At 48.4% G+C, this 25,240-nt stretch overlaps 13 protein-coding genes across 14 annotated transcripts; 7 read left to right on the top strand and 6 right to left on the bottom strand.

Annotated features, from left to right (window-relative positions):
- Positions 1-475: 475 nt before the first annotated feature.
- Positions 476-3,227, top strand: Marcal1 (SWI/SNF-related matrix-associated actin-dependent regulator of chromatin subfamily A-like protein 1). The gene is made up of 7 exons (XM_001355904.4): positions 476-1,301; positions 1,363-1,853; positions 1,917-2,067; positions 2,134-2,298; positions 2,353-2,635; positions 2,695-2,889; positions 2,947-3,227. Exons 1-7 carry the CDS (start codon positions 577-579, stop codon positions 3,160-3,162), a joined length of 2,226 nt encoding a protein of 741 aa, XP_001355940.2. The 5' UTR covers positions 476-576; the 3' UTR covers positions 3,163-3,227.
- Positions 3,228-3,334: 107 nt separating this feature from the next.
- Positions 3,335-10,259, top strand: LOC4816458 (cilia- and flagella-associated protein 44). 2 transcript variants are annotated; one of them, XM_001355905.4, is made up of 10 exons: positions 3,335-3,470; positions 3,531-3,693; positions 3,758-5,574; positions 5,635-6,285; positions 6,337-6,444; positions 6,797-8,417; positions 8,476-8,898; positions 8,954-9,178; positions 9,247-9,564; positions 9,623-10,259. In XM_001355905.4, the coding sequence occupies exons 1-10, from the start codon at positions 3,364-3,366 to the stop codon at positions 10,205-10,207; spliced, it is 6,018 nt and encodes a 2,005-aa protein (XP_001355941.3). In that variant the 5' UTR covers positions 3,335-3,363; the 3' UTR covers positions 10,208-10,259. The 2 variants fall into 2 exon arrangements, with proteins under 2 accessions (XP_001355941.3, XP_033236413.1); XM_033380522.1 differs by lacking the exons at positions 3,335-3,470; positions 3,531-3,693; positions 3,758-5,574; positions 5,635-6,285; positions 6,337-6,444 and adding an exon at positions 6,463-6,574.
- LOC4816514 (KIF-binding protein) lies at positions 10,197-12,178 on the bottom strand. The gene has a single exon (XM_001355906.4). It carries the CDS (start codon positions 12,049-12,051, stop codon positions 10,279-10,281), a length of 1,773 nt encoding a protein of 590 aa, XP_001355942.2. The 5' UTR covers positions 12,052-12,178; the 3' UTR covers positions 10,197-10,278.
- Positions 12,179-12,278: 100 nt separating this feature from the next.
- On the top strand, positions 12,279-13,343 carry l(2)05714 (lethal (2) 05714). Its single transcript, XM_001355907.4, has 2 exons — positions 12,279-12,670; positions 12,738-13,343. Exons 1-2 carry the CDS (start codon positions 12,416-12,418, stop codon positions 13,239-13,241), a joined length of 759 nt encoding a protein of 252 aa, XP_001355943.2. The 5' UTR covers positions 12,279-12,415; the 3' UTR covers positions 13,242-13,343.
- Positions 13,238-14,439, bottom strand: Polr1C (RNA polymerase I and III subunit C). Its single transcript, XM_001355908.4, has 2 exons — positions 14,256-14,439; positions 13,238-14,178 (listed from the first exon to the last, which is right to left on the bottom strand). Exons 1-2 carry the CDS (start codon positions 14,393-14,395, stop codon positions 13,317-13,319), a joined length of 1,002 nt encoding a protein of 333 aa, XP_001355944.1. The 5' UTR covers positions 14,396-14,439; the 3' UTR covers positions 13,238-13,316.
- A 115-nt stretch (positions 14,440-14,554) lies between these two features.
- Scox (Synthesis of cytochrome c oxidase) lies at positions 14,555-15,533 on the top strand. Its single transcript, XM_001355909.4, has 2 exons — positions 14,555-15,007; positions 15,072-15,533. Exons 1-2 carry the CDS (start codon positions 14,605-14,607, stop codon positions 15,431-15,433), a joined length of 765 nt encoding a protein of 254 aa, XP_001355945.2. The 5' UTR covers positions 14,555-14,604; the 3' UTR covers positions 15,434-15,533.
- On the top strand, positions 15,500-16,987 carry eIF3i (eukaryotic translation initiation factor 3 subunit i). The gene is made up of 3 exons (XM_001355910.4): positions 15,500-15,630; positions 15,807-16,296; positions 16,364-16,987. Exons 1-3 carry the CDS (start codon positions 15,628-15,630, stop codon positions 16,849-16,851), a joined length of 981 nt encoding a protein of 326 aa, XP_001355946.2. The 5' UTR covers positions 15,500-15,627; the 3' UTR covers positions 16,852-16,987.
- Positions 16,979-17,677, bottom strand: LOC6902512 (DAZ-associated protein 2). Its single transcript, XM_002133018.3, has 2 exons — positions 17,511-17,677; positions 16,979-17,447 (listed from the first exon to the last, which is right to left on the bottom strand). Exons 1-2 carry the CDS (start codon positions 17,595-17,597, stop codon positions 17,058-17,060), a joined length of 477 nt encoding a protein of 158 aa, XP_002133054.1. The 5' UTR covers positions 17,598-17,677; the 3' UTR covers positions 16,979-17,057.
- A 45-nt stretch (positions 17,678-17,722) lies between these two features.
- On the top strand, positions 17,723-19,043 carry mRpL28 (mitochondrial ribosomal protein L28). The gene is made up of 3 exons (XM_001355911.4): positions 17,723-17,885; positions 17,995-18,812; positions 18,884-19,043. The coding sequence occupies exons 1-3, from the start codon at positions 17,865-17,867 to the stop codon at positions 18,948-18,950; spliced, it is 906 nt and encodes a 301-aa protein (XP_001355947.3). The 5' UTR covers positions 17,723-17,864; the 3' UTR covers positions 18,951-19,043.
- Positions 19,044-19,046: 3 nt separating this feature from the next.
- Gmd (GDP-mannose 4,6 dehydratase) lies at positions 19,047-20,818 on the bottom strand. Its single transcript, XM_001355912.4, has 3 exons — positions 20,508-20,818; positions 19,979-20,414; positions 19,047-19,918 (listed from the first exon to the last, which is right to left on the bottom strand). The coding sequence occupies exons 1-3, from the start codon at positions 20,658-20,660 to the stop codon at positions 19,338-19,340; spliced, it is 1,170 nt and encodes a 389-aa protein (XP_001355948.3). The 5' UTR covers positions 20,661-20,818; the 3' UTR covers positions 19,047-19,337.
- A 224-nt stretch (positions 20,819-21,042) lies between these two features.
- Positions 21,043-22,301, top strand: LOC4816553 (mannose-P-dolichol utilization defect 1 protein homolog). Its single transcript, XM_001355913.4, has 2 exons — positions 21,043-21,466; positions 21,527-22,301. The coding sequence occupies exons 1-2, from the start codon at positions 21,379-21,381 to the stop codon at positions 22,195-22,197; spliced, it is 759 nt and encodes a 252-aa protein (XP_001355949.2). The 5' UTR covers positions 21,043-21,378; the 3' UTR covers positions 22,198-22,301.
- LOC4816744 (inosine triphosphate pyrophosphatase) lies at positions 22,201-23,100 on the bottom strand. The gene is made up of 3 exons (XM_001355914.4): positions 22,867-23,100; positions 22,501-22,810; positions 22,201-22,442 (listed from the first exon to the last, which is right to left on the bottom strand). The coding sequence occupies exons 1-3, from the start codon at positions 22,988-22,990 to the stop codon at positions 22,310-22,312; spliced, it is 567 nt and encodes a 188-aa protein (XP_001355950.3). The 5' UTR covers positions 22,991-23,100; the 3' UTR covers positions 22,201-22,309.
- Positions 23,101-23,194: 94 nt separating this feature from the next.
- On the bottom strand, positions 23,195-24,999 carry LOC4816520 (UBX domain-containing protein 7). Its single transcript, XM_001355915.4, has one exon. It carries the CDS (start codon positions 24,874-24,876, stop codon positions 23,374-23,376), a length of 1,503 nt encoding a protein of 500 aa, XP_001355951.2. The 5' UTR covers positions 24,877-24,999; the 3' UTR covers positions 23,195-23,373.
- Between the last annotated feature and the right edge of the window lie 241 nt (positions 25,000-25,240).

The following is a 25,240-nucleotide window of genomic DNA, read 5'->3' as shown; positions in this document are numbered from 1 at the left end:
AAGGCTTTTATTTCCAAAATTCTTCGTTTTGGGAAATCCTACATGCCGGTTTAAACTTGATAATAGAAAGGGAAGTTGATAACTCTTCCTAATCAAAACGGTAAGAGCAAACTTAAAGAACTTTATTGATAATTCGCATTCATTGTGCTTAGGATTCGCTCACAAATCGTACTTACGTGTATCATTTATTCCAATAGATTGCATTTAAATTATTTTCGCTCATTCACTTTCAAACAATTTCGTTTTGGCGCTTAAGTTTGGTGGGACTTTTTTGGGATTTCCTCTGAACGATTAACCCATTGTAAGCCAAGGGGGTATTTCAATTTTCCCCCGAAAATAATGCAAATTTAATAATGTTAGCGCAGTTCAGGTGAGATATTTTGTGGTTTTTTAAGTTCATATGAAAGATGGCATGGAGCGACAAGAAGAACTTACAATCTTTAATATTCTCCGCCATATACCTCAAGTTGAACTATTTAAATAGAGGGGGCTTAAGTGGGCTAAGTCCGGTTTTTGATGATACGAGACGCTACAAGTTTATTTTACCTAAGCTGTTTTTAGCTATTTTGGCTTAGTATGTCCACTTGTAGCATTGCTGAAATAGCAGAAAAGAAGCGCGCTGCCTTGGCCAAGCTGCAAGCCAAAAAGTCGCAGCTCGTCAACTCTAAGGCGCCGCAACAAGTACCAAATCCCTCCCAGCTGGCCCCAAAGTCTCCAGTTAACTTCTACAGATCGCCACCAGCGACGGAAAATAACAGCAGAGCAGCTTCCACGTCCAGCGCCGCGGCCGGCGACAACAGGAGCTCATCTTTTTTTAATGCCCTCAAAGCCATCAAGCAAACCGCTGCGCGGGAACAGGGCCGCGCAGACGCCCATCCTTATCAGCGTCCTAAGGGGGACAGCAAACAACAGCACCCAACGCTGTCCCTCGCTGAGGAGAAGGATAAGCCATTGGCGGCTGTTTTCGTTAACTGCATAACCTGTAGTGTTTATATGATAAGTGTGCGCCGTTTTGCCGCAAAAACTTCGGGCTATCACGAAAAATTGATTGCAGTGTTCAAGAACATACCTACGAGATCCTATGACAGTACCACCCGGCTCTGGAACTTTGATGTCAAGGATTATCAATTGTTCGAGACACATGTTGCGGACTTAAAGCCCCATGTGACCATTAACACCATACCTAAAAAGATCCTCGACCTCTGTCGGCAGCCACCTAAGACTCTGGAGCGTAGCGTGCTGGCATCCATCGAACCCAAGCTGGCGGACAGATTGATGCCCTTTCAACAGGATGGAGTATGGTTAGTGTGGCAGATTGCGTGGAAACATACAAAGAAAAATTCTGATTTAATTAAATTTTAGCTTCGCGATTGCACAAAAAGGACGGATTATGATCTGTGATGAAATGGGTTTAGGCAAGACCTATCAAGCTTTGGCTGTAGCTGATTACTTCAAGGAGGATTGGCCCTTGCTAGTGTGTACCACGGCCTCAACGCGGGATAGTTGGGCTGTGCACATAACAGAGCTGCTTCCCAAAGTTCCACTCCACTACATCCAGGTGCTCAACAATAATCAGCAGTATGTAGGCGATGCCCAAGTGTTAATCACCAGCTACAACATGATGGAACGCCACATTGACAAGTTGTATCAGCGTAAATACGGCTTCATCATCTTTGACGAATCCCATACCCTTAAGAATAGCAAGGCTAAGTGTACGGCGGTGGCAAAGAGGCTCACGGATCAGGCGAAACGAGTTGTCCTGTTGTCGGGCACTCCAGCTCTCTCACGGCCTGTGGAGCTTTTCACACAGCTGCAGCTAATTGATAGCAAATTCCTGAATTTTAAGGAGTTCTGTAAGTCCTATAGGTCTGTTTTCTTTGACTATATCTCGTCTAAAATGCTACATTATTCTTCAGCTACGCGCTACTGTGATGGAAAGCAATCACAGTTCGGCTGGGATGCCAATGGACAATCTAATTTAGAAGAACTCAAGGTTATACTCACACTAAAGTACATGATCCGACGCACGAAATCTGAGGTGCTACCACAGCTGGCTGAAAAGAATCGGTGCGTAAATCTTTGGCCTTTATTACGAACTATACAGTTGTTATTCCGTGTTTTACTTATCCTCAGTGAAACTGTTGTCTTAGACCCCTCTTTAATTTGGACCAACGACGAAACGAAGACCACTTTGGATGCCATGAACAAAGAGCTTCGAAACAGCAAAGGCAAGATCATGGAAGAGATTCTACTGCGTTTCTATGCGCGCACCGCGGAGGTCAAAGCCCGGGCTGTTTGGTAACTTCTTTTGGAATACAAGAGTGAAGGATTGATATAGCTTTTTTTTTTTAGTGCCTACCTCAAATCGCTTGTCAAGGAGCAGAAAAAATTTATTGTGTTTGCCCATCATCGCGTCATGATGGATGCCATTAGCGATTGCCTCAGCGCACTCAATGTGCACCACATACGGATCGATGGGCAAACGCGCAGCGATCTCCGGGCGGACATGGTGTCCGCGTTCCAGAATAAAAGCAGCTGCCGGGTGGCTGTGCTCTCACTAAAGGCATGCAACGCGGGCATCACCCTGACCGCAGCCGAGCTTATAGTCTTTGCAGAGCTGGACTGGAACCCAAGTGTTGGTTATGATCGCAGGTTAAATAACGAATCATTTCGGTATTTCTTTATGATTTTCAGACGCTTGCCCAGGCCGAAAGTCGTGCCCATCGTATTGGGCAGACAAAGACGGTGATTTGTCGTTACCTGTTGGCCAATGAAACGGCCGACGACACCATTTGGAAAATGCTAATAAACAAACAGAAGGTCCTAAGCCAAGTGGGAATCTTTGCGGAGAACCTGCAGCAGGGCACACATACATCGGCCCCCACCTCGGTGAATTTACAGCATATTTTACTTAATTCTAGAAAATATAATTTGTAACTTTTGTAGTCCAACAAAATTGAGCAGTACTTTTCGCCTGCCAAATCTACTGTGCCTATAAAGGGCACCATCAAACAGTTCCTATCGCCAGCTCCAACGAGAACTCCTAGCGAAACCAAAAACAATCTCTTAGATAAACCAAAAGAAGACAATGAAGAGGCTGGTTTCGCAGATTTCTTTAAAGATGATGAAGATGATGAAGCGTTTATGAATTTAGATATTTAGTGAATAGAGTGCATTTATTTGTCAACTGTTGAATTATACGAATAAATTAGTCTTGAATGAACGGATCTGCGCATGCTCCACGTCGCTCAATATTTTTCCAAGCGCCCCTGGCAACAATCAAACAAAAAACAAAAATGGTGAAGCAAACTTTTTAAAGTTGATCAAAAATAAAGAACTGTTCAGTTTATCAGCTAAAGAAAAATGGATAGTTCACAAGGAAATGACGAAGACTTCGATCTTCTGGGCGAGGAGGAGGGACTTCTGGACGAACAGGATATATCTTTCCAGCAGGACATCATCAGTTTGGAGTGAGAGAAAGACTTCCGCATACAACTCATCTAATAATGATATCTATCTTCTTTTGCCAGGCACTCCTTCGGATACAACTGCAAGCGATTATTCAACCTGGTGCTGGTCGACCCGGATACCCTAATATTTGCATCCGGAAATTATCTGCACACCTTCAGCATCTCACGCCAGGAGGTAACATTCCAGGAAACCGTATCAGGGTGCGGCATTGGCTTCATAACAGTGAGTTTCTGGACATCTCAACGTTGCATTAAAATATATATATTGTGGTATATGTGGCTTGCAGAAAAATGAACATCCCGACTACCAGAATCTCTACACAGTGGGCGAGAATGGACCCAAGCCCACGATATATATATACGAGCATCCCTCACAAAATGTGCGCGTCAAGCTCTTAAATGCGGCCAAGGCCTGCTTTACGGCAGGATCATACAATTCCACAGGCGATCTGTTCGCTTCCCAGGCGGGATATCCCGATTTTATCATCACCATCTGGCGCTGGGAAAAGGCTGAAGTGATACTTCGGGCAAAATCCTTTCAGAGCGATATCCTGTTCGTGCACTTTTCCGTATACAATCCCATACTGCTCTGCTCCTCCGGTCTGAGCCACATCAAGTTCTGGAAGATGGCCAACACCTTCACGGGTCTCAAGCTGAAGGGCGATCTGGGCCGGTTCGGAAAGACGGACTTCAGTGACATATACGCCATGTACATGTTGCCAGACGAGAACGTGATCTCCGGCTGCGACTGGGGCAACATGCTGCTGTGGCAGGCAGGTCTGATCAAGTTCGAGGTGTGCCGCAAGGGTCGCAAGCCTTGCCACACCAGACCCATCACCCGAATAACGATGAAGAACGGCGAGGTGACCACAGTGGGTATGGATGGATATGTGCGTGTCTGGTACTGGGAAACAGTTGATTTGGCAGACCCTCCGGAAGACGATCTCTTTGTGGAAATCGATCCCATCTACGAGTTCAAGATCGCCGAAGTGGAGCTGCGCTGCATGCAGAAGATCAAGCCCTTCGACGAGATGGACTTCACTCACTACGCCCAAGATGGCAAGGGTGGCATATGGTTCTGCGACATAAACACCTACGACGTGCCCCAGAAACCCCGCCAGCTGTACTCCTGCATTGGCGGTCGGGTTCTGGCCGCCCAAATGTCCCCCGTATCGCCTCATTTCCTCGCCCTCTCGGAGTGCGGCAAGATCTTCGTATACGACTACGAACAGCGGCGTCTGCTGCTGGAAAAGCAGTTCGCTTCCGGCGGCGTGGACTTTCTCTGGTTTGACACCCAGATCTCTGAGTATGGCACAGAGCTGGTGGCAGGATTCGAGGACGGCATTCTTCGCCAACTCTTTCTCGACCTGAGCAAACCCGGCCACCCAACCCTGAAACGGGTGCGCGCAATTAAGGCCCACACCTCGCGCATCACTCGGCTGACCATCAATCGGAGCAGCTCTCTTCTTCTGAGCGGGGCCGCCGACAAAAGCATCTTCATCTACCAGTTGGGCCGGGATGAGTGGAATTTGGTGAGCCTCAGGCCGCTAGGATTCGTGGAGCTCACGGCGGTTCCTAACTGCTTCTACTGGCACAATGTGGAGCCGAACGTAGTACTCATTGGCTGCAAGACGGGCGAGGTGTTCGAGTACGACATACGCATAGCGATCACCGAAGAAGAGACCTATCTGAGCTACAATATTTCGGAGCCGTCGCGAATGCGCAGCACCCGCTTCGTGTCTGTAAAGAGCCGCATCCGCCGGGACATACGCCGGGAGAAGATTAAGAAACGCAAGGAACGCAAGCGGGAGAGAAAAATGTTGGAGATCGAGAAGTTGAAGAAGGCTAATCCGGGGCTGCAGATCGATATGGAATCGGCCTTGGCCGACTCCGAGCCGGACGAGGAGGAGGAGCCACTCCACATACCAAGTGTTCCCAACCCCATCATATGGCTGCGCTACACGGTTCGCGACACCATCTGGGTGTCCATGGCGGGCTATGATGCGGGCTACATATACGAGCTCGAGTTCGGGGCCGCCGAACCCACCCATAGCACCATGATAGAGGATGCGGATGACCTGGAGATCCATTCGTACTGCATAATGTGAGTTTATCATCGCAGGATCAAAGAGATCTGCACTTAACTGTCCAATTTCGCCCACAGCGATGAGTACCTTATCTTTGGGCTGATCAACGGACGCCTGCGCATCAATCGCATGAATCCGGAAAATTTTACCGACCTAACCGAGTATCGCATTTATCCCATGCACGATGCTTTAAAGGGCATCATTCCCAGCATCCAGACAAGCTACAACGGGGAGCACATGCTGACCATTGGCCACGACGGCAATATATTTCTTTACAAGTGGAAAGGGGAAAATCGGATTGTCAAAAACGAACTGTTTGCGGATCTGCCTGCACTGCCCGCGGGAGTGGAGGTGCCCGAGGACATCATAGATCCGGAGACACCATCTCTGGAGCAAGAGAAAATCAATGCTGAGCTTAAGCGCCAACAGGAGGCGGCTCAGGCGCACGACAACGCTGTTCTGGCAAAGATTGGATCCTTGCAGAGCGAATACTTCGAAATCGTCAGACGCAACGAGGATGTCCCACTCGGGCTGCGGGCTAAGGACTCTGATTTACTCCTAGATAATCGCATTACGCAGCAGATACGCGAGGAGCTCCAGGCAGAGCTCGATGATGTGCGCGAGGATTTGGCCTACGACTTGGAGTTCGCTCAGGTGGGCCACGCCAAGTTGTACACTCACTTCTTAAAGGAGCTCGACCATGTCCCTTTCACAGTCTCCTCTTTGCGGTGAGTTCAGTGCTCTGGGATTGCGTGACCTCATGATTTCTTCCTTGACAGCTCCCGTGTTTCGGGCATTTCCACCTTTCGGCTGCAAGCCCTCGGCGAGGAGTTCGAGCAGATCAAGCGGGACATCGAAGAGCGTCTAAAACAGGAGCACGATCTGGGGTAAGTGTGTTCCAGCGCATTCCAACGAGGACCTGCCACACTTGACATTCGGCTACACAAACATGAATCTCTTGCTATGTCCGACAAGCAGCCTACACAGACAGGATCGTATCGCAGAACAGCCGGAAGTGTAAGCCAGCTATCCCCTATACCAACTGCACTTGTCAGTTCTTTCTTGTGTGTCCTTTATGATCACCGGAACCTCAGTTCCATATTTTTTTTTTCCTATAGCACGTAACCGATTCAAGCACCCTTTAGTTTAGTTTTATAAGACACACATACACAGAATTTTCGTAGATCAAGTATATCCCTGTTGAAATATATCCACTGATTGACATCAATTTTCCAATAGTCTTCAAGAACTGGTCGTGGCCGAAGAGAAGGAAGATTCAATTGGGGAACCACCGCCGGAAAGCTTCTTCTTTGGACGCGATCCTCGTAGCATAACGCCACGCTTTAGCAAGAAAATGATGCGCCTTCTGCTGCGCTATCGCAAGCGGCAGATATACGAAATCCGACGCATCTTCGACTGGGACAAGCTGGAGCGGCAGAAGCCCGACCCAAACCGGAACCATCCCGATGACGATGCCCAGATCGAGGAGGCGATGCGCAATCTGGGCGATTACAAGCTAAAGATCGGGGCAGACTACGAGCCCAAGTCGACCGAGACGCTGACCTACAAGTACATAGAAATCGTAGAGTGTCGAGAACGACACTTTGAGCTGGTGGACAGCTTCAACCAACAGGTGATAGCGATGAGAGACCGCAAGAAAGTGCTGATAGAGTCAATCCACAAGAAGAGGGAACGCCTCGATGTCATTCATAAATATCTGCCGGCGAAGGATCGCCTCCACGTGGAACCTATCCATGAAGTGGATATGGACTCGGAGTATCCAGAGTTGAATCTAATCGAGCACTTCCAACCGGGCTGCGGGGTGAACATTGATGATATCCTGCACTTGGAGCGCACCGTGGAGGAAGTGATGGCCTCCCTGAAATCGGAGAAATTCTCCCTGACCTCTAGCAGTCAGAGCCTGGCCGACAAAAATACGACAGATTTAAAAGAATCAATCATGTTCGCTTCGCTACAGATATCTACGGTGGGGCAGACATTATCGAATACCGAGCTGAGCGAGGAGCTGCAGCAGTTACCCCCGCCCAGCGATGCCGCCTACTTTGAGAGGAACGAGGCGGGCGATTCCCCGATGATGCTGGAATTGCGCCACCGTTGGCTGAGGGAAATGCTGCTCGAGCAAGCTTTTATCTGTGGGGAGATCAACGAGGAGGTCCGATTGTTCGACAAGGAACTCGAGAAGTTGCATGTCAAGCGCTTTCACGTAAAGATGGAGGCCGAGTTCATGGCCTCCTTCTTGATCAGTCTCAACCAGGAGCTCTACATCCTGCGTGACAGCGAGGAGATTGAGACACAGCTGCTTCAGAATGCCAAAATAGCCATGAATACCCGCAACGAGCTTCAGCAGGTGATCAACGACACCAACCGGCAGCTGGACGAGCTGCGCAAGAGCATTGACAAGCTGGGCGAGCAGATCGCTGCGCTTCAGTTGACTTTTATGAGCACTGTCAAGGGCCACAAATTCTTCGATTTCCTGCGGCGCATCTTCAAGAAGAAATGGCGCCCGCCCAAGCGGATAAGAGGCGACGACGAGTCATCCTCGTCTTCCTCCGAGTCGTCTTCCTCCAGCGAGGACGAAGAGGCCGACACGAAGAGTCTTGACTCGCTGGACATGACCACCATTCGGCTGGATGAGACCACCTGTCCCAGTGGCCTGGAACGTCCTCTCTACGAACTGGCCTTCGCCATGCGGGCCGATCGCCATGAACTTGAGCGCGAAGTCCTGGATCTGCAGCGTGATGTGGACATGAAACGCAAACAGATCTCCGAGATGCAGATCAATATGAAGTACCACGAGGAAGTATACCAGCGCGAAAAGAATGCCCTCCTAGACTTCAGGGTAGGTTCTCTATACATGTTCCTCTGTAGCTACCGGTTACTATTTTTGTCTTCTCCAGCGACAACGGCAGCATGAGATCAACAAGGTGAAGCTTAGTGCCATCCTGCGCATGGATCAGTTACAGCACTTTTACGAGGGCGACGACTACCGCGACTTGTCCAAGGCCATACTCTTCGATGCTGACATGCTGATAGACCTACGCCGTCGTGCGGACAAGCTAAACGAGGAGACATTGGCCACGCGCCGCTGGCACCGCATCAACATTGTCCACCTTCGACGCATGAACACAGATATTAAGTTCATGAAGTATGAGATTACACGTCTCGAGGAGGAGATCAGGCAGGCCATGATGAAGAAGTTCGGCCTAATTGTCAATCTTGACGAATTGGAGGAGGAGGTACTGAGGCGCTACGTCTTCGAACTGGAGACCACGGCTGAGGATGAGCTAAGGGCTCTCGAACTTGAGCTCTTGGAAAGACAGGTGAGTTCTGACTTGACTCGATCTCACGTCTCTTGAATATCCATTTCCTTCGCAGCGAGAGCTCTGTCGGTGCGAGGAAGAGCTAATCCAGGAGACTCAGAACAACACTGAAAAGCTCAACATACTCACTGTTCTGCGCGAGGAGAAGAATATCCTTGGGATTATTCTGGACACCCAGGAGCGCAACTACGCTAAATGGACAAAGCCTCAAGTGCTCAATCTCTCCTACGACATCGAGAAGCTGATGGGTATTGAGAAGTCGCTACTTCAGCAAATTGAGGTATGCCGTGGTATTCATTCCTCTACTCAAAGCATCCTATCCAGGCTCCACTCCGCTTCGCCCAACAGTGCCTAGAACGGGAGATCTGTGCCCTGCGACTCAAGTCAAAGCCGCTGCAGATCAACAATGAGACGGATTCGTCTCAGGAGCCGCAGGTGACCAGCGAGCTCCTGCCGAACGACGATGCTCTCGTGTGTCCAGCCATACTAAATGTGGATGCCTATATGCTGCCCCCCATGCCAGATGATTTCATAATGGACCGAGTGCACACCATCGTGCAAAAGAGCTTCAATCGCTTTTTTGGCCGGAGCACAACACCTGAAAATGTGAGGAAATTCTCGCATCGAGCCTCCCTGTACCTCTGTCAAGCGGCCTACAGCTTCCAGGTAAGATCTGTCTTCGATTAAATATTCACTAAAAATTGGGGTGCGATTCCACTTTCAGGGAAGGTACACTGATCGGATTGCTGAGTGCATCACGGAGCACCTACAGACGATTGTCCCCAAAAAGTATTTCATACACATCAGCGCCGATGAGCTGCGAAAACTGTTCAGCGAGGTGGTGGCCGTCTTCGACTACGAGCGGAGCGATGTGAACACCGAGGAGCTGATCTCGGGCATATTTGATCATGCCAAGGACTCGCTGTGCGCCCATGTTCATTTGGGGGATGCGGACGTGGTTAATCGCACTCACTTTATTGTGACCCACATGTTTAAGGAGCTGATCGAGGTGCTGCCCTTGGAAGAGTTTCTGTCGGACGAGACGCTGCGCATCATTGTGGACATACTAGAGCGTGAGCCGATGGTGGATCCGCGTGCAATCAGCGTGGAGAAATTGATCACGAGCACCCTGAAGCATGCCAAAGAGAATCTGCTGGACGGCATCACGGCCGTTCCCGTCCGCAAGCTGGGCAGCAATATCCAGCGTGACCTGATCAAGCGGCGCCAGTACAAGCCGTCCAGCTGCGAATCGCCCATGTCAGTGCGCATCGCGAGCAAGAAATCGTCGGGAAGTGGGCTACCCTTTTAGTGCAAGCGTTTTATTGTATTATAAAGCTTTTGGAAATGCAGTTTGTTGGAAATTGTCTTAAAATCGTATATTTACGACAACCTCGCCTTGACCGTGGTCATCTTGAGAGGAAGCAGCTCTAGCATTTCGCGCACCACACCAATCTCCCCATGCAGCGGCTCGGCCGCCTCCTTGTACAGCTCACAGCCGGAGATAAAGCGCTTGTAGTAGGTGTGGCAGCTGTTGAGGTGCTCCAGCTGCTGGAGAGGATGTGCGCTGATCAGTTTGTAGTATATTCTACCAATGTGAAAATGAGCGTATAGCATGGTGCGCTGCTCTTCCACATCCATGCTGGTGCGCCACTCCTCGCTGTTGGGGGCGGCCAGGTAGGACTTCACATAGCTCTCGAAGTGTTTGATAGCCCTCATGCAGCTCTGATTGACCTTTTTAATTTCGTCTGCGGAAGGGGTCGGCTTCTCCCTGATTATGTCTAGGCGGACGTCCAGGACAGCCGCGTGTGCCGTGCCGGCTCCGTACCAGCACTCCCTGCAGATCTTCATGTAGAAGATGGGGTCAAGCAGGTCGATGAGGTCCTCTAGATACTTGGCGCGCCTTTTCTGCATCTTAGCCTGATTGTCAGGATTCTCTTCGAAGAATGCTATGTGCTCGTAGGCCTCCGCGTAGTCCTGCATAATCTTGGAGTACTCTGTAGCCTCTGTCTCTGCCTTATAGTAGTCCTTTGCTATGTCCAGCCATTCGTTTACAAAGTGAAACACCAGCTTGGCATCGTCGAAAGTCAGACAATAATCACAGCTAATGCGGTTCTCGCAGGCAGTCAAATCCAGATCCGGGAACCTGAAATCCTCCTCTGTCAGCCGCAGATGCTGGGCGGCCTTGTCTAGTTTTTGAGCCTCTTCATCGTCGTCTTTTAGCAGCCGACTCTTTGATGTCTGCAGTAAATACAAGCCGTACTTGGCCCAGCAGCGAGCCACATCGGCATAACGATGCTTGAAGGTCTCAGTGGCATCCTGCCGCTGCTGCTCACTCATGTCCGGCGTCAGCATGGTAACCTCATACTCGGCCATGACCAGCGTGGCTGCGGCCAGGTGATGCCGTGCCTCCTTGAAGCGCTCCTCCCCAATGTAGAACTGCGAGAGAGTGGCCGTGTTTAAGGCAAAGTCGATGGCGTCGTATGACTTGTACTGAAGCTGCCGACGTAGTGTGCGATGACAGCAACTGGCGGACTTCTCTGGCTCGCCCAGATGACCATACATTTGGGCTAAATAGAAGCAACAGAGGGTGTACAGCTTTTCCAGCTCTGTCGGACCAGAGGCTGCTTCCGCTTCATCCGGCGGACTGAACAGATCCGTTATGGCCAACGCCCCAACGCCATTGGCCTTGAAATCCTCGTAGTTCTTCTCCGCCTTAATCAGCATGTCCGCAGCCTTTCTGTACTCCTGTCGCGTGGCAAAGACAAGGCTGAGCTCGTTGATCGCTCCCAGATAAGGTATAATTCCTTCTGCACACTGCTTTACCGGGTCTGTGAGTTCTATGCAACGGTTCAGCAGGGTTTCACCCTCAGACAGCTCCTCCGTGTACACGTAGATTCGCCCCAGATCTCGACAGATGAATGCCAGCATACACTTGTAGCACAGGTCATCCTTGCCGCCATCCTCCTCGCTGGCCTGGATGGAAACGAGCTGATCTTCCAGCTGCTTTTTTAAATCTTTCAGCACATCGCGCGCTTTGTAGTGGGAACGGAATGGATCTGTGGGCGGATCGCCACGACTCTCCTCCTCCACCAGCTTGTTTGCCTTCTCGTAGAGCTCCTTGTAGTCACTCAGTGTCTCCTTTGCAATGCCCATTTTGAGTATAACCTCCTTTAACCAGTGTAACTTTGCCTTTTAACTAAACTTGGCCCAATATTTACTTTTCTTAGTTGCCTGGTTATCGTAGAGTAGCAACCCTGTCTATCGATTTTCTGAAGTCGGTAAGTGTGACCGTCCTACGGATAGCACACCTTTTTATTATGCTGAAGAAAAATTGATATTTTTTCCTATCAATATACAGCCACTCTTTTTTCACTTTAGTTTTATGTCGCAAATATTTCTGGTATATTCCACAAAAAAGTTGCATTTTTTGGCGCCGCGCAGCCCACATTTAAAAGAAATATCGCAAATATACTTTAATATCATTATTGACGCAATCTAACTCATTGAAATCTAAACAATGAAAGGAATTAAGTCCGAACGCGGTGCCCCCTTCAACACAAGCAAAGTGAAGAGACTGTACCACCAAAGATATCGCGCCGAGTGGGAAAGAATTCCTTCGTTTTCACTCTGGTTGCGTCCAAGCAATGACGGTTATTCAGCTCAATGTCAAATTTGCGACGCTACTGTTTTGGCTAGATTGGCGTCTGTCAAGCAGCATCACAACACCAGGAAGCACCAGGAAAGCATGAAGTGCAACGAGTTCCTATCTATGGTGAGCATAAACTAACACAAACAACGAGAAAAAGACAAAGGCACGCTAATACAAAACATTATTTTAGAATATGATTAAAGCTGAAGACGGCATCATTCCAAACGAACCGAAGCCGAAGCCCAAGCCTAAGGCCAAAGCCAAGCCAAAAATGAAAATTGAAAAGATAGAGGCCGTGGAAGATCATGAAATGGCATCTAACGATGATTCCATATTAGATGATTTGCTGGGGAACGAGTCGCTAGAGAGGGCATACCTGTCCGAAGGGGAAAACGTGGACGAACGGGAAGAGCAGCACCTCGGCGAGCCTGAAACCGAGGAGTTGGAAACCGAGATGATACAAATGAAGCACGACGATGTTAACGGTGTACAACTGGAGGATATGCACGAAGTGTCCATACCCGAGGAAAACATAATGAGCGAATTCGATTTGTTTGGCAAGAGCGTGTCGCTGCAGTTGAACCACATGGATCTGGAAGATGCTTTGATGTGCCAAGAGCGCCTGCAGGTGGTGCTCACCGAATACCGTTTGAAAATACTGAAGCGCAATAGGGAAGCCAAACGCAGTACTTAAGCTTACATATGTTTATATCGTTTTTTCTTATGTACATAGAATAATTAACTCTGGAACGGCTAATCTAAATAATAACTATTCCGCTTCTATTTCGTCTATAAAGGCCCTGCATTTCTTTTTAAGCACTTTAACTGCTTCCAGAAAGATCACGTCTGGTTTGAGAGACCCTACAGACTCGACGGTGAATATATAATGATCTCTCACACGCCCCAGGGTCACAGAGTCCTCAAGCTGGGGATAGCGATAGACGTTGCGACTGCAGCTATCATATCGGGCGTCTTTCACATAGGCACACTCATTTTCATCGATTCCAATTACACCGGGTGAGAAGCAGCTCTGCAGCAAGTAGGCATCCTTGCCATAAACTTCGCGGTTCAGCTTAATCTGTGGCAACAGACGATAATAAGCAGTTGCCACCGGCGAGAACTTGGCATGATCTTTGCCGAGTCCCTTGACTGCTACCAAACGCAAGTCCAGCTCGTGTCCTGGTCGCAGTTGAGCGATGAGTATATCCTCGTGGATGCAATTGACCATGCTCTCACTGTAAATTTGTGCCTGCTTTCCCTTGGGCAGCCATTTTAAATGGCCCGAATAGACCTTGTGGTTCTTGTAGATGTCATCAAAGTTGGATTGATCTTTGCTGGCATCCTTGCGGCGGGTACACTTCACTTTCAGCTCATACTCCAAAGTATCCTGCTCGGTTCCAGCCTCGCCGCTCTCTTCAGTGCGATAGGCAAACAGCCTGGGGTCGGCCTTCAAGGGTAGAAGTCCCATACGATGCGCCAGCACTTCGTCTTGTATAATGGAGGTGTTATTATAGATGTAAACCTTTTCAATGGCCATGCTGGGTACCTCGCTAAGCATCAAGCGGCGAAAAGCGTTAGCTATGGCGGGATACACGCCTATCATGTCAAACTCCAAGCCGTCTTCATCGTTTCTGCAAAATATGTATGAATATATATACATATAGTATTCTATCATAAGGAACCTATAATCTAAAGATTATATTCTTACCGGACTATTGCTACTTGCAGTTTCTTTTTAAAGACTTCCATGTTAAACACATCGTCGGCCAGTCCATAGTCCTGTGGATCCTCTTTGACTCTGTGCTCCTCCATGTATAGCAACGGCTCCTTTCTTATGGGACTGGACATCTTAGTTAATATTTTATTTAGGACACAATTTCCTGCACGTGTTAGTTCAAAAATAATGCTAAGATTATCCTAGGTTGGCAGCACCCATTTACAAACAGCTGAGATTCCGTTGCGAATGTCAGTTTAATAAGAATAAGAAACGGACCGGCGAGATTTATTCTCCAGCCGATTTACGTAAAAGTTGAAAAATCCTGAAATAGTCAGATAAGATGTCACGCTCCTTGCAACGTTTGCTAGGCAGCTGTAGGCGCTTGGCCCACCAGCCAGTCCTCCGGCCGCAACGTAGTTTGGCCGCGGCGCCAGATCCCGTTAAGGGAAAGGGGCCGATATCGTGGAAGGGCTTGGCTGTTGTCGGAGTACTGGGCGCCGGCGGATTGGGATTTATGCTCTATGTGAAGAGCGAGAAGGATGAGGCACGAATGAAGGAGCGCAAGAGGCAGCTCGGCAAGGCAGCTATCGGCGGGCGATGGGACTTAGTCGACTCCCAAGGACAAGTACGGAAATCTGAAGAATTTCTAGGAAAATGGCTGCTCATATATTTTGGCTTCACTCATTGTCCAGACATTTGTCCCGATGAGCTGGAGAAGATGGCTGCTGTCGTCGATGAAGTCGGTGTGTATAAAGACAAAATTAAAACACGCTGAATGTGAATCATCCTGGTTACATTACATTACAGAAAAATCTCCACAGACGCCAGCAGTGCAGCCTATATTCATCACAGTGGATCCAGAACGTGACTCCAAGGAAGTGGTCGGAAAATATGTCAAGGAGTTTTCACCAAAGCTGCTGGGACTAACTGGAACTGTGGACCAGATACGAAATGTTTGCAAGGCCTTTCGTGTTTACTTTAGTGCCGGTCCACGCGACGAGGATAACGACTATATTGTCGATCACACCATTATCATGTACCTAGTCAACCCGGACGGAGAATTTGTGGATTACTACGGCCAGAACAGGGATAAGGAACAGTGTGTGGCATCGATTCTGGTCAACATAGCCAAATGGAATTCGCTAAAAAAAAAGGGATGGTTCACATAGGCTAGGCAACACCTTGCTAATTTAAAATGTTCATTTTGTTGTATTTCATGTTACATAGAAAAATATAATAGATTGGCAGCGTAGCTGCGTTGCATTTTCATTTACGCTAGGTTGGCAGCTCTTTTCGACTTGTAGTGCTGCGTGGATGTGCAGAGATTATTGTTTTCTCGCGATAAATTAATAAGAAATACAAAATGGTGCGTGATAAGTGAAAAAACACCTTGGATTCTTAAATCTAACAACTATTATCATTGGGATTGCAAGAATGGCGACCTTTGTGAAAAGTAGCCAACATTTTGTGATTCGGGGGAAAACATAACCTTAAAAGGCGGTTCATTGTTGGCTAAAATTTGCAAATATATTCTCTTTACAGCGTCCGTTGATGCTGCAAGGTCACGAGCGTTCCATAACGCAAATCAAATACAATCGCGAGGGAGATTTGCTGTTCTCCTGCTCTAAGGATCAGAAGCCCAATGTATGGTACTCGTTGAACGGCGAACGCCTGGGTACATACGATGGGCATCAGGGAGCCGTTTGGTGCCTCGATGTGGACTGGGAAAGCAGGAAGCTGATCACTGGTGCTGGTGACATGACAACCAAACTCTGGGACGTGGAATATGGCACTATCATTGCCTCCATCCCCACCAAGTCGTCGGTGCGTACCAGTAATTTCAGTTTTTCTGGCAACCAGGCTGCATATTCCACGGACAAAGCCATGGGACAGAACTGTGAGCTGTTCATCATCGATGTGCGCAATGCCGACTCGACTTTGGCCGACCAGACGCCCACTCTGCGTATACCCATGACTGAATCGAAGATAACTTCCATGCAGTGGGGTCCCTTGGATGAGACCATCATTACAGGTAAGACAGGATAGGTCTCCTAATAGGAGATTCCAAAATATATAAAATAATATAAATTTCTGTATAGGTCACGACAATGGCAATATTGCCATCTGGGACGTTCGGAAGGGTCAGAAGGTTGTCGACTCTGGGAGCGATCACGCTGCCGGAATCAACGACATGCAGTTGAGCAAGGATGGCACCATGTTCGTGACCGCCTCCAGGGACACCACGGCCAAATTGTTCGACTCTGAGTCCCTGATGTGCCTGAAAACCTACAAGACGGAACGTCCCGTTAACTCGGCAGCCATAAGCCCAATTCTGGATCACGTTGTGCTGGGCGGAGGCCAGGACGCCATGGAGGTGACCACAACGTCGACAAAGGCGGGAAAATTCGATTCGCGATTTTTCCATCTGATCTATGAGGAGGAGTTCGCCCGTCTCAAGGGACATTTCGGTCCCATCAACAGTTTGGCCTTCCATCCGGACGGCAAGAGTTACGCCTCGGGCGGTGAAGACGGTTTCGTGCGTGTTCAAACATTCGATAGTACATACTTTGAGAACATTTTCGAGTAATCCACCCAGTAGTCTGTAGTATTTATGTGGAGGGAAGGCATAGCCAGTGAAGACGGGACCTAATCCTTACCTCATTCACTGGTGCCATGTTCATGTGCATAGCGAATTGTCAAATATACGCGAGAACGAAGAGAAATACGCATCGTTTATTAAGTAACATTAAGGATTAACATCAGATTACATTCGTGTGAATAGTTCTTGGATATTCAAAAAAAGGAACGCTTCTTTTGCTTCAGGACCACCGGCTGGCCCTGCATGGCCGCCCATTGTGCTGGTGTTGGCAGGCAGCCAGGCGGTGGCGGCGGAATAACTACAGAGCCCGATGGAGTGGTCCTGACCTCAGCTCGGGAATCCAACTGAAGAACCTGTGCGGCTGCAGCTCCAGCTGAAGTGCTCGGCCCTGCCAGTCCATAGCCAGTGCCGTGATGAACGGGCACACCCATACCCTGGCTCGGCTGTGTATTGAATGGTACCTGCTGATTATGACTAATCATGCCATAATACTGATTTTGTCCAGGTGCCGAAGAGTATGAGGCTTGATGCCCAAAGCCTCCACTGTTCCGCTGACTCTCCTCATACGTGGGAGGAGGTGCGCGCTGCAAAGAAATTATATGAAAACGTATACATATATCAGGGGTGGAATGTCTTGTCTTGTGTACCATTGCAACGGAGTCCGCGGCATTGCAGTATTTGTAAGACGGAGCAGTGGCCTCACTTAATGGATTACCTTTCGGAGGATTCGACATGGTTATTTCTTTGTCTGTTTACTTTTTATTTTTGTAAATCAGAAAGCAATTGGAAGGGTAGGGTTGTCAGTCTATTGCAAAATATGGCTTGGCATTCACAGCGAAACCATCGTGGAACAGCTGTTCCTCTGGTTTCAATCGGGAAGAGGAAGCGAACCGTGGTCTGGCCAAAATCAGTGAATTCTAGACAAATTTCATCATTAAGACTGTTGATCGTTGTTTTTAGAACACAAAAACTGCCGCCGACTATCCGTATACTGGTAAACCATGGCTCACGCCACACCGCAGGTAAGAGGAAATTTCGAATTTCCAAGCCAATCCTGCGCCTGCCTCCCACATTTTTGTGACGCAATAGATTCGTAAACTTTGATGCCTAACAATTGTTTTACCTTCGTAGGGCTTTAAGCTGTTGAATGGCTGGAAGCGTCCAGGTCGCTTTGACAAGGGTCTAGGAGCCCAGCTCCCCGAAGCCTATAAGAAATTTTGGCGTGAATGGAAGCTAACGAAGCCAGCCGCAGTTCATTATATACCCAAGGAGAGCGAATGGGAGCGCGACGAAGTCACAAATGTAATTAAGCCGGTGCAAAATATCCCTTTGCCACTCATTGATACCCCTGAATCGCACCAAGGGATCTGGGGTGGAGAGGCCGTGATTAAGGGCTTCCAGAAGCGTCAACAGACGAAGCGTCGCGTTCCACACTTTTGGGTGCCGCAGCTTCGTCGCTCCGTAGTACATAGCCAGGTGCTGAACGAGTACATTTCCGTAATTGTTACGGAGCGCGCACTTGAGCAGATTCATGAATGCCATGGCTTTGATCATTATTTGCTGAAAAATTTGGCCTGCGACTTGCGTTCGGCATTGGCCCTAAAACTGAAGCGTCAACTCCTGCTGTCGCTTCAGGCGGGTTGTCCCGCATTAGCAGACGATCCTCAGCACCAGCAGGAGGTCCTCAAGGAATACAGCCGGTATTTGGAGCCATATACCCCTGAAGAAATCGATTGGTATGGTCACACGTACCTGGAGGCAATACGTAAGCTCCAGGGGCAACTGCGCGATGCGGAAAAAGTACAGCCGCACAAGGTGGAATTTCGTAGTAAATTGATTGAACAGCTCAGGGAAGCGGGCATCAGAGAAGCGGGCAAGTTAGAGAAGCCAGATATACTGGCAGCTTCTAGCGAACACAAGGATGCAGATATTGAGGCGTTGACCAATCTGTTAGTACAAAGAAATGTCCTAGATGTATGTGTTATATATATTATCTCATATATTATATTTTTAATTACAGGGAATCGTCGCCCTCGTCCTCCAATTGGCTGTCGAAGATCAATCCTTTTGGTAAGAAGGAGACCTAAGGCTGCCCACATTCTGTTTGTTTTTGATCTGTGTTTAGCTCGGAAAGAATAAAAGTTATTTTGGAAGTTCCGTTTTCCAAATCCATAACCTCATCCTTGATTTAAACTTATTTATTGCAAATATTCGTTAGATTTGGTAAAAAAAATACATATAATCACAAACAGAACAAAACGAAAAAGGAATGATTGCGAATCCCACAGAGAACACAGAACAAGTTACAAATCCAATACATTGATCACTTGCCATTGCCTAAGACTATTTGTTGTATATGTAATTTATAGATCCGCAAGGACGGGGCAGAGAGCTTTGTGCCGTTTGCAGTCCTAGTCCAGGGAGGAATGGGCGCTGCTTTATGAAATGGGATTCTTCTTCATGAGCTCAATGCTCTATGCAATGGGATTCTTCTTCATGAGCTCGATGTCGGCATTCATCATGTCGCTGACCAACTGCAGGAAACTCCACTTTGGCGTCCAATTAAGCTCCCGCTTGGCCTTCGAGGCATCACCCAACAGAAGGTCCACCTCCGTGGGCCGGAAATACTTTGGATTTATGCGAACGCGAACAGTGTCAGTACTGCGTTCTATGCCTACCTCTTCTACACCACTGCCTTGCCACGTTATCTCGCGTCCAATATGCTTGAAGGCAGCCTCAACAAACTCACGTACACTGTGCGTCTCTCCGGTGGCAATCACATAGTCCGATGGGCTGTCACGCTGCAACATCATCCACATTGCCTCCACGTAATCACTGGCGTGGCCCCAATCCCGCTTCGAATCTAAGTTTCCGAGCTCAAAGTATTCCATTTGGTTCAGGAGAATCTTTGCCACGCTTCGCGTTATCTTTCTGGTAACAAAATTCTCTCCGCGCCTCGGACTCTCGTGGTTAAAGAGGATTCCATTGCAGGCGTACATATTGTAGGCCTCCCTGTAGTTGATGACTATCCAAAAACCATACATCTTGGCGCAGGCTGTAAGAACAAGAGTTTAGAATATTCCTTGTCTCAAATGGACTTATTTTGATTTCTCACCATACGGCGACCTTGGATAAAATGGGGTCTGCTCATTCTGTGGCGTCTCCACGACTTTACCATACAGCTCCGATGTGGAAGCCTGATAGAACCGCACAAGTTTCTCGATACCACAGGTGCGAATGGCATCGAGTATGCGTAGAGTACCCACTGCATCCACTTCGGCAGTGTATTCACTCAAATCGAAGGATACTTTCACGTGTGATTGTGCTGCCAAGTTATATATCTCTGTGGGCTTTACCATGTTGATAATCTTCACAAGGCTACTGCTATCCGTCATGTCACCATAGTGAAGTTTCATCTTTCCGCCCTTGTGCGCCTTCGGATCAGCATAGAGGTGCTCGATGCGTGTAGTATTGAAGGTGCTGGCCCGTCTGATAATCCCATGGACCTCATAGTCCTTCTTGAGCAGGAACTCTGCCAAGTATGAGCCATCCTGGGGAGATAAGGAAAGCGCAAAATGTTTTTAACACGTAAGCATTAGCTGTTCGCAGAACTCTGACGAATAACTTGAAAATTTGTTGCACACCTGCCCCGTTATGCCGGTTATCAGCGCGACTTTGTCACGAGAAACGCCTACATCTCCGGCGCCGTCCGCCGAACCATTTAACTCCTTGCTGCAGTTGCTGTTGCTGTCCGACCGCGGTTTCTTGCTTCCACTGGCCCCATCGCACCTCGACATGTTAATTGAAAATACTTTTAACTGTTTTACTAAGCCTAATTCTTGCTTTTCACGTCGACTCGACTCGATGCAGCGTAGCAGTGTAGTGTAAACAATTCTGTTTTATCTATTGTGCACAGAGTTGCCACCCGCTTGAAGCGTGGCCAGACTGGTTTGGGCTTGACACGCACAGTGATTCAAGATGCGTCTGCAGTGGACAGCAAAGAAGTCGGTGAATTCATATTTCATTATATTTGTTTAGAAGTTTAGTTTACTAAACTAAGCTTACGGTCGCAGTTTTAAGTAAATTGTTTGACCATTGAGTCAATTTTAAAGTTATATGTTAGTGTATTTTATAAAATTCCAATTTTCGAATATTTCCTTACCACGGTGCAACAGGGTTGCTTAGTCACTAGACCCACGTAGCGATTTCGCCGGATCCACTGATACCACATTAATTCTGCAGAAAGGTCGCTCCCAACGCACAGTGGAAGTAATATCTTATCAGCGCCGATTCCGTTCGATTCGCAACCGGGTGCACATTTACTTCTTTCATAGCTCTTGGCATATGCGGGTGTCTTTTATCGTTACGTGTGCGTGTGCTGCTGGCTTTCCATTTCATTTTTCGACTGCAAACAATCGGCGACTAGCGGCTTGATAAGACGCCACCAAACACTCACCGCACCAAAGTACATCGTTTCGTCCGTGATAAAAGACAAATTAAAAAAAAAATAGAAAAATGACGGATCTTATCAGGAAGGGAGCTCTGTTCCTAATGAGCCAGAAGTGTTACGATAACTACTTCCTGGAGCACGACTTCTTGGACAGTGAGTGGACAGGGCTGCTACCATAACTTGAGTATCTCTTGAATTAAACTATTTTTGCAGTTCCCTGCTTCAAGGCTCTGCTGAGCAAGGGACTTGGGCTGGCTATCATTGCCGGGTCGGTGCTTGTGAAGGTCCCCCAGGTTTTAAAAATCCTTAATAACAAGTCCGGCGAAGGCATCAACATAGTGGGCGTCATGCTGGATCTGCTGGCTATCACGTTTCACATGTCCTACAGCTTTATGAATGGTTATCCCTTCAGTGCCTGGGGCGATAGTACCTTCCTGGCGTTTCAAACAGTGGCGATTGCGGTCTTGGTCTTGTATTTCAGCGGGCGCAAGGTTCAGTCAGTGATATTCCTCCTGGCATATGCAGTATTTCTTTACGTGCTCAACTCTGGCTTAACACCAATGAAGGCATTGATCACCATCCAGAGCTGCAATATTCCCATTCTGCTGGTGGGCAAGCTGTCGCAGGCGTTCACCAACTACAAGGCTGGATCTACCGGCCAATTGTCAGCCGCCACATGCTTCATGATGTTTGCCGGATCAGTGGCTCGAATCTTTACCTCCATACAGGAGACGGGCGATCAAATGATGATTATTACCTTCTGCTTCTCCACATTTGCCAATGGAGTTATTGTGGCACAGCTGCTTTACTACTGGAACAAACCCTCTGGCGCACAGGACGCCAAGGCGAAGGCAAAGAAGCCAAAGAGCAAGAAGGTCGATTAGAGATTAGAATTAAAGTACCTCGACTCTCTTCAGTTGGAACATTTTCTCGACATTGTAGAACAAATATTCAAATATTAAATAAATTCATTCTTATTTTATAGAAAGCGCGGTCTTAACTGTCTTCGGCCTCGAAGTGCTTCTGCAACAATGCCAAAGCCCGATAACGGTGCGAAATGGTGTTTTTCTCCGACTTGGGCAATTCAGCATATGTTTTTTCATAGCCCTTTGGCTGGAACACAGGGTCCCTGTATCAAAATAGTTTACCATTATTCATATTCATATTAACTCGTGCTAGTGACTCACCATCCAAAGTCCCTGGGTCCACGCGGCTCCACGATCACACCCTCTGTAACGCCCTTAAACAACTGCGGCTCTGCATCGGCGCCTTCGCAATAGCCAAAGGTGCACACAGCTTGCGCGGACTTATCTTCCCATCCAGCAAGTAGCCTGTACAGTCCCTCTGGCTTCAGCTTCTCCAAGAACCACTTAATGTATGGCCCTGGCAAGCCCTCTAGAGCGTTGAAACACAGGCTGGTGTCCTCCACCAGCACAGGACCATTGACTTGACGCGCTGCCTCCTTGCATTTCTTAATAGCTATCTCATCAATGTCACCTGTAAATGATACTCTTTAGAGTATCAAATAATGGACAAAAATATGGAATGCGAACCTTGCAACTCCGGCAAATCCACTCTCTTGGACACAATGGTGCGGGGGAAATTAGGGTCCAAGATTGCCACTAGTTCCTCCAACTTTTTGGCGTTGCCCGTAACAAAGGTAATTGGCTTCGACATGACGCGCCTATTGTTGGAGTCAATTGAAACAATTTATAATTTTTGAGATGAAGAATAGAATCCAGAGCGAGTGCGGGCCACCAGTGTGTGGCGTGCTGTGCAGATACAGCTGATTTCGGTTTGGCGCCAATACAAAGGCAGGGTGGTTATGCATTCAAAGTTTCTTCAGATTTAGACTCTTTCAACATTAAAAACAAATTTAGGTAGCTTTCCTAGTAGATTTTATTCAATGTATTGTTTCCTTAAACTTAATACAGCATTTTAGTTTGTGTGGAGCTTTGGGATGGGAGGGTACGGGGCGAGACCAAATTGTAAATAATTATATGAAGAATGCGTTGCGCTGTTTAATTTGGACAGACCTAGACCAAGTGTGTGCCACCAGCTTAGTCGTCTAGAGTGAGATGCACATTAGCAGAGGGATGCAGTCCGAGCTCCTTCAGCGAGCTCTGGTTGTGTTCGGCCTCGAGCGACTTGCGCGGAAAGGCGCAGATGAGCTTGTAGCCCTCTTGAGGGATGTGCTTGTGCGTTTGGCGAATGTACAGACGCAGGGTCTGCAGCTTGGTGTCCGAGGGCCAGCGTAGCTGGACGACTTCATCGGCGCCCAAGGCATTCAGCAGACGCAGCTTTAATGTGGTCACCTCGTCATTGGCTTTGCCCAGCTCAGTTTCGTAGGAGGTGGCGGTCGCGGTGGCGGTGGCAGCAGCTGCAACTGCAGTCACTTTGAGCTCGTCATCGTCGAATTCCTCAAGGCTCTCCGCATCGCTCGCCTGACCATCTACCTTGATGGCGTCTCCATTTTCATTCATCGAATTCTTGATGGCTAGCTCGAGCTGCTCTTCCTCGGTGAGCTCCAGCAGCTTGGCTCGCTTCTTTGGCGTTCCGCGGGAACTGGCCGACGAGCACGAGGCCTCGGCATCCACGTCCACGTCCTCGATCTCATCGTCTTCGAGGTGCTTGGCGGCTCGTTTAGAAGTGCTAGGAGCATCTTCGTGAGTAAAGTCACGGTGCTCTCGCAGAAATTGCCTCAAATCTGGCAAAACATTTTCCTGAGTGGGTTCCGGGCTTCGCCAAACCTCCTCGCCGGTGCGGGGATCAATTATGCAAAGATACGGTAGCTTCGCGCAGTGATAAAAGGCCACAAAGCGGCGTCCCTCGGAGGTGTCGTTGTCCACCTGCCAGAACGTAAATTGACGCCTAACCAACTTCTTTAGATCTTTGTTTGACCAGACATCGCGGTTCATGGTCTGCGACTGAAAATTGTCGCCTTGTACGTTAACCAGCAGCCATCGTTGTCTCTTGGTGGCGAACTCCCGGGCCGCCGTCAAAGTTCCAGAATAGAGTATGTCAGTGGGGGGGCGGAATAGATCACCAAGGCGGGATGTGGCGGTGGCTGTGGCCGCACCGACGCGTGAATTTAGCGCGATGGCCTGACCGGCGACAACCATTTGGGCGGAGCGTTCACGACGCCTTCGATGGGCGCCAGGGTCCGAGTAGGCACCCGTGGCCTGCAGTTGCTCCTCCATCAGAGCTGCCTCTCGGGCAAAGTCGCGGAGAGGACAGACCTTCTGTCGCTGTGTGACGCGCGACAGCCGGTTGCTGCTGCTCCCACCGGACGCAAAAAAGTTGTCATCTTCTGGCAGTATTAGCTGTTCCCTAATTGGAGCTATGGGAGCACGAACCTCGTCCTCATCGTCCAGCACCGGCAATGAAGGACCCGCGCTCGTCGATGATGTTGAGGCTGCACCCTGCTCGAAGAACAGGGCCACCGCAGCAGCCACATCGTTTTCACAGGCTCCCAAATAGTGTTTGGCTTCATCCGCATTGCACGCCGTGATTTCCACTACCTGCTTCACCAGCTCGTCTGGTGAATTCGCGCTGCGGGACATCTTTTGTTCTTCGCAATTTAATTTTTTAAGTTGTTTGTTTCATCCAGTGTGACGTTAAAATATACCGTCCGACCCTCAGAAACATTCCAAAATATACGGTCTCATTTTAAAAATACCGTAAATATACTGACGAATTCAAGTACCATCATACATATTCCTCGTCTTTGATGCAGCTATTTATTCCGTCGAATATTACTATATAAATAGAATCCAGCCCACATAATTGTATCCCGAATGCGCGCAGCGCTGTCTAAATCCAGAAATTTTAGTGAAAAAATTCCTAAAAAATATCGGTGTTTTCCCGCATAATCGCAATAATAATACCAGCAGCGCCACAGCGAGTCCGATACTGGGCCAAGTCTAA

The sequence above is a fragment of the Drosophila pseudoobscura genome, chromosome 4, assembly GCF_009870125.1.
Source record: "Drosophila pseudoobscura strain MV-25-SWS-2005 chromosome 4, UCI_Dpse_MV25, whole genome shotgun sequence".
NCBI lineage: Eukaryota > Metazoa > Arthropoda > Insecta > Diptera > Drosophilidae > Drosophila > Drosophila pseudoobscura.
Note: the sequence above shows the minus strand (reverse complement) of the source record. Positions and strands in the feature narration are given on the sequence as shown.

Bases quoted from the DNA above. Each gene is read 5' to 3' on its own strand.
- LOC4816744 (XM_001355914.4), bottom strand. From the start codon at position 22,990: ATGTCGAAGCCAATTACCTTTGTTACGGGCAACGCCAAAAAGTTGGAG. The intron at 22,811-22,866 runs GTTCGCATTCCA...TATCATTTACAG, and splicing joins GGATTTGCCGGAGTTGCAAG to GTGACATTGATGAGATAGCT. The intron at 22,443-22,500 runs GTGAGTCACTAG...ATTTTGATACAG, and splicing joins GGACCCAGGGACTTTGGATG to GGACCCTGTGTTCCAGCCAA.
- mRpL28 (XM_001355911.4), top strand. From the start codon at position 17,865: ATGGCTCACGCCACACCGCAG. The intron at 17,886-17,994 runs GTAAGAGGAAAT...TTACCTTCGTAG, and splicing joins TGGCTCACGCCACACCGCAG to GGCTTTAAGCTGTTGAATGG. The intron at 18,813-18,883 runs GTTAGTACAAAG...TTTTAATTACAG, and splicing joins ATTGAGGCGTTGACCAATCT to GGAATCGTCGCCCTCGTCCT.
- eIF3i (XM_001355910.4), top strand. The intron at 16,297-16,363 runs GTAAGACAGGAT...ATTTCTGTATAG, and splicing joins GGATGAGACCATCATTACAG to GTCACGACAATGGCAATATT.
- Gmd (XM_001355912.4), bottom strand. From the start codon at position 20,660: ATGTCGAGGTGCGATGGGGCCAGTGGAAGCAAGAAACCGCGGTCGGAC. The intron at 20,415-20,507 runs GTGTGCAACAAA...TTATCTCCCCAG, and splicing joins TAACCGGCATAACGGGGCAG to GATGGCTCATACTTGGCAGA. The intron at 19,919-19,978 runs GTGAGAAATCAA...TTGTTCTTACAG, and splicing joins TTATCCAAGGTCGCCGTATG to CCTGCGCCAAGATGTATGGT.
- Marcal1 (XM_001355904.4), top strand. From the start codon at position 577: ATGTCCACTTGTAGCATTGCTGAAATAGCAGAAAAGAAGCGCGCTGCC. The intron at 2,299-2,352 runs GTAACTTCTTTT...TTTTTTTTTTAG, and splicing joins GTCAAAGCCCGGGCTGTTTG to TGCCTACCTCAAATCGCTTG. The intron at 2,636-2,694 runs GTTGGTTATGAT...TATGATTTTCAG, and splicing joins AGCTGGACTGGAACCCAAGT to ACGCTTGCCCAGGCCGAAAG.
- Scox (XM_001355909.4), top strand. From the start codon at position 14,605: ATGTCACGCTCCTTGCAACGTTTGCTAGGCAGCTGTAGGCGCTTGGCC. The intron at 15,008-15,071 runs GTGTGTATAAAG...ATTACATTACAG, and splicing joins TGCTGTCGTCGATGAAGTCG to AAAAATCTCCACAGACGCCA.
- LOC6902512 (XM_002133018.3), bottom strand. From the start codon at position 17,597: ATGTCGAATCCTCCGAAAGGTAATCCATTAAGTGAGGCCACTGCTCCG. The intron at 17,448-17,510 runs GTACACAAGACA...ATTTCTTTGCAG, and splicing joins CCGCGGACTCCGTTGCAATG to CGCGCACCTCCTCCCACGTA.
- LOC4816458 (XM_001355905.4), top strand. From the start codon at position 3,364: ATGGATAGTTCACAAGGAAATGACGAAGACTTCGATCTTCTGGGCGAG. The intron at 6,286-6,336 runs GTGAGTTCAGTG...CTTCCTTGACAG, and splicing joins TTCACAGTCTCCTCTTTGCG to CTCCCGTGTTTCGGGCATTT. The intron at 6,445-6,796 runs GTAAGTGTGTTC...ATTTTCCAATAG, and splicing joins AAACAGGAGCACGATCTGGG to TCTTCAAGAACTGGTCGTGG.
- LOC4816553 (XM_001355913.4), top strand. From the start codon at position 21,379: ATGACGGATCTTATCAGGAAGGGAGCTCTGTTCCTAATGAGCCAGAAG. The intron at 21,467-21,526 runs GTGAGTGGACAG...CTATTTTTGCAG, and splicing joins GGAGCACGACTTCTTGGACA to TTCCCTGCTTCAAGGCTCTG.
- LOC4816514 (XM_001355906.4), bottom strand. From the start codon at position 12,051: ATGGGCATTGCAAAGGAGACACTGAGTGACTACAAGGAGCTCTACGAG.
- LOC4816520 (XM_001355915.4), bottom strand. From the start codon at position 24,876: ATGTCCCGCAGCGCGAATTCACCAGACGAGCTGGTGAAGCAGGTAGTG.
- Polr1C (XM_001355908.4), bottom strand. From the start codon at position 14,395: ATGTCCAGTCCCATAAGAAAGGAGCCGTTGCTATACATGGAGGAGCAC. The intron at 14,179-14,255 runs GTAAGAATATAA...CATATTTTGCAG, and splicing joins CTGCAAGTAGCAATAGTCCG to AAACGATGAAGACGGCTTGG.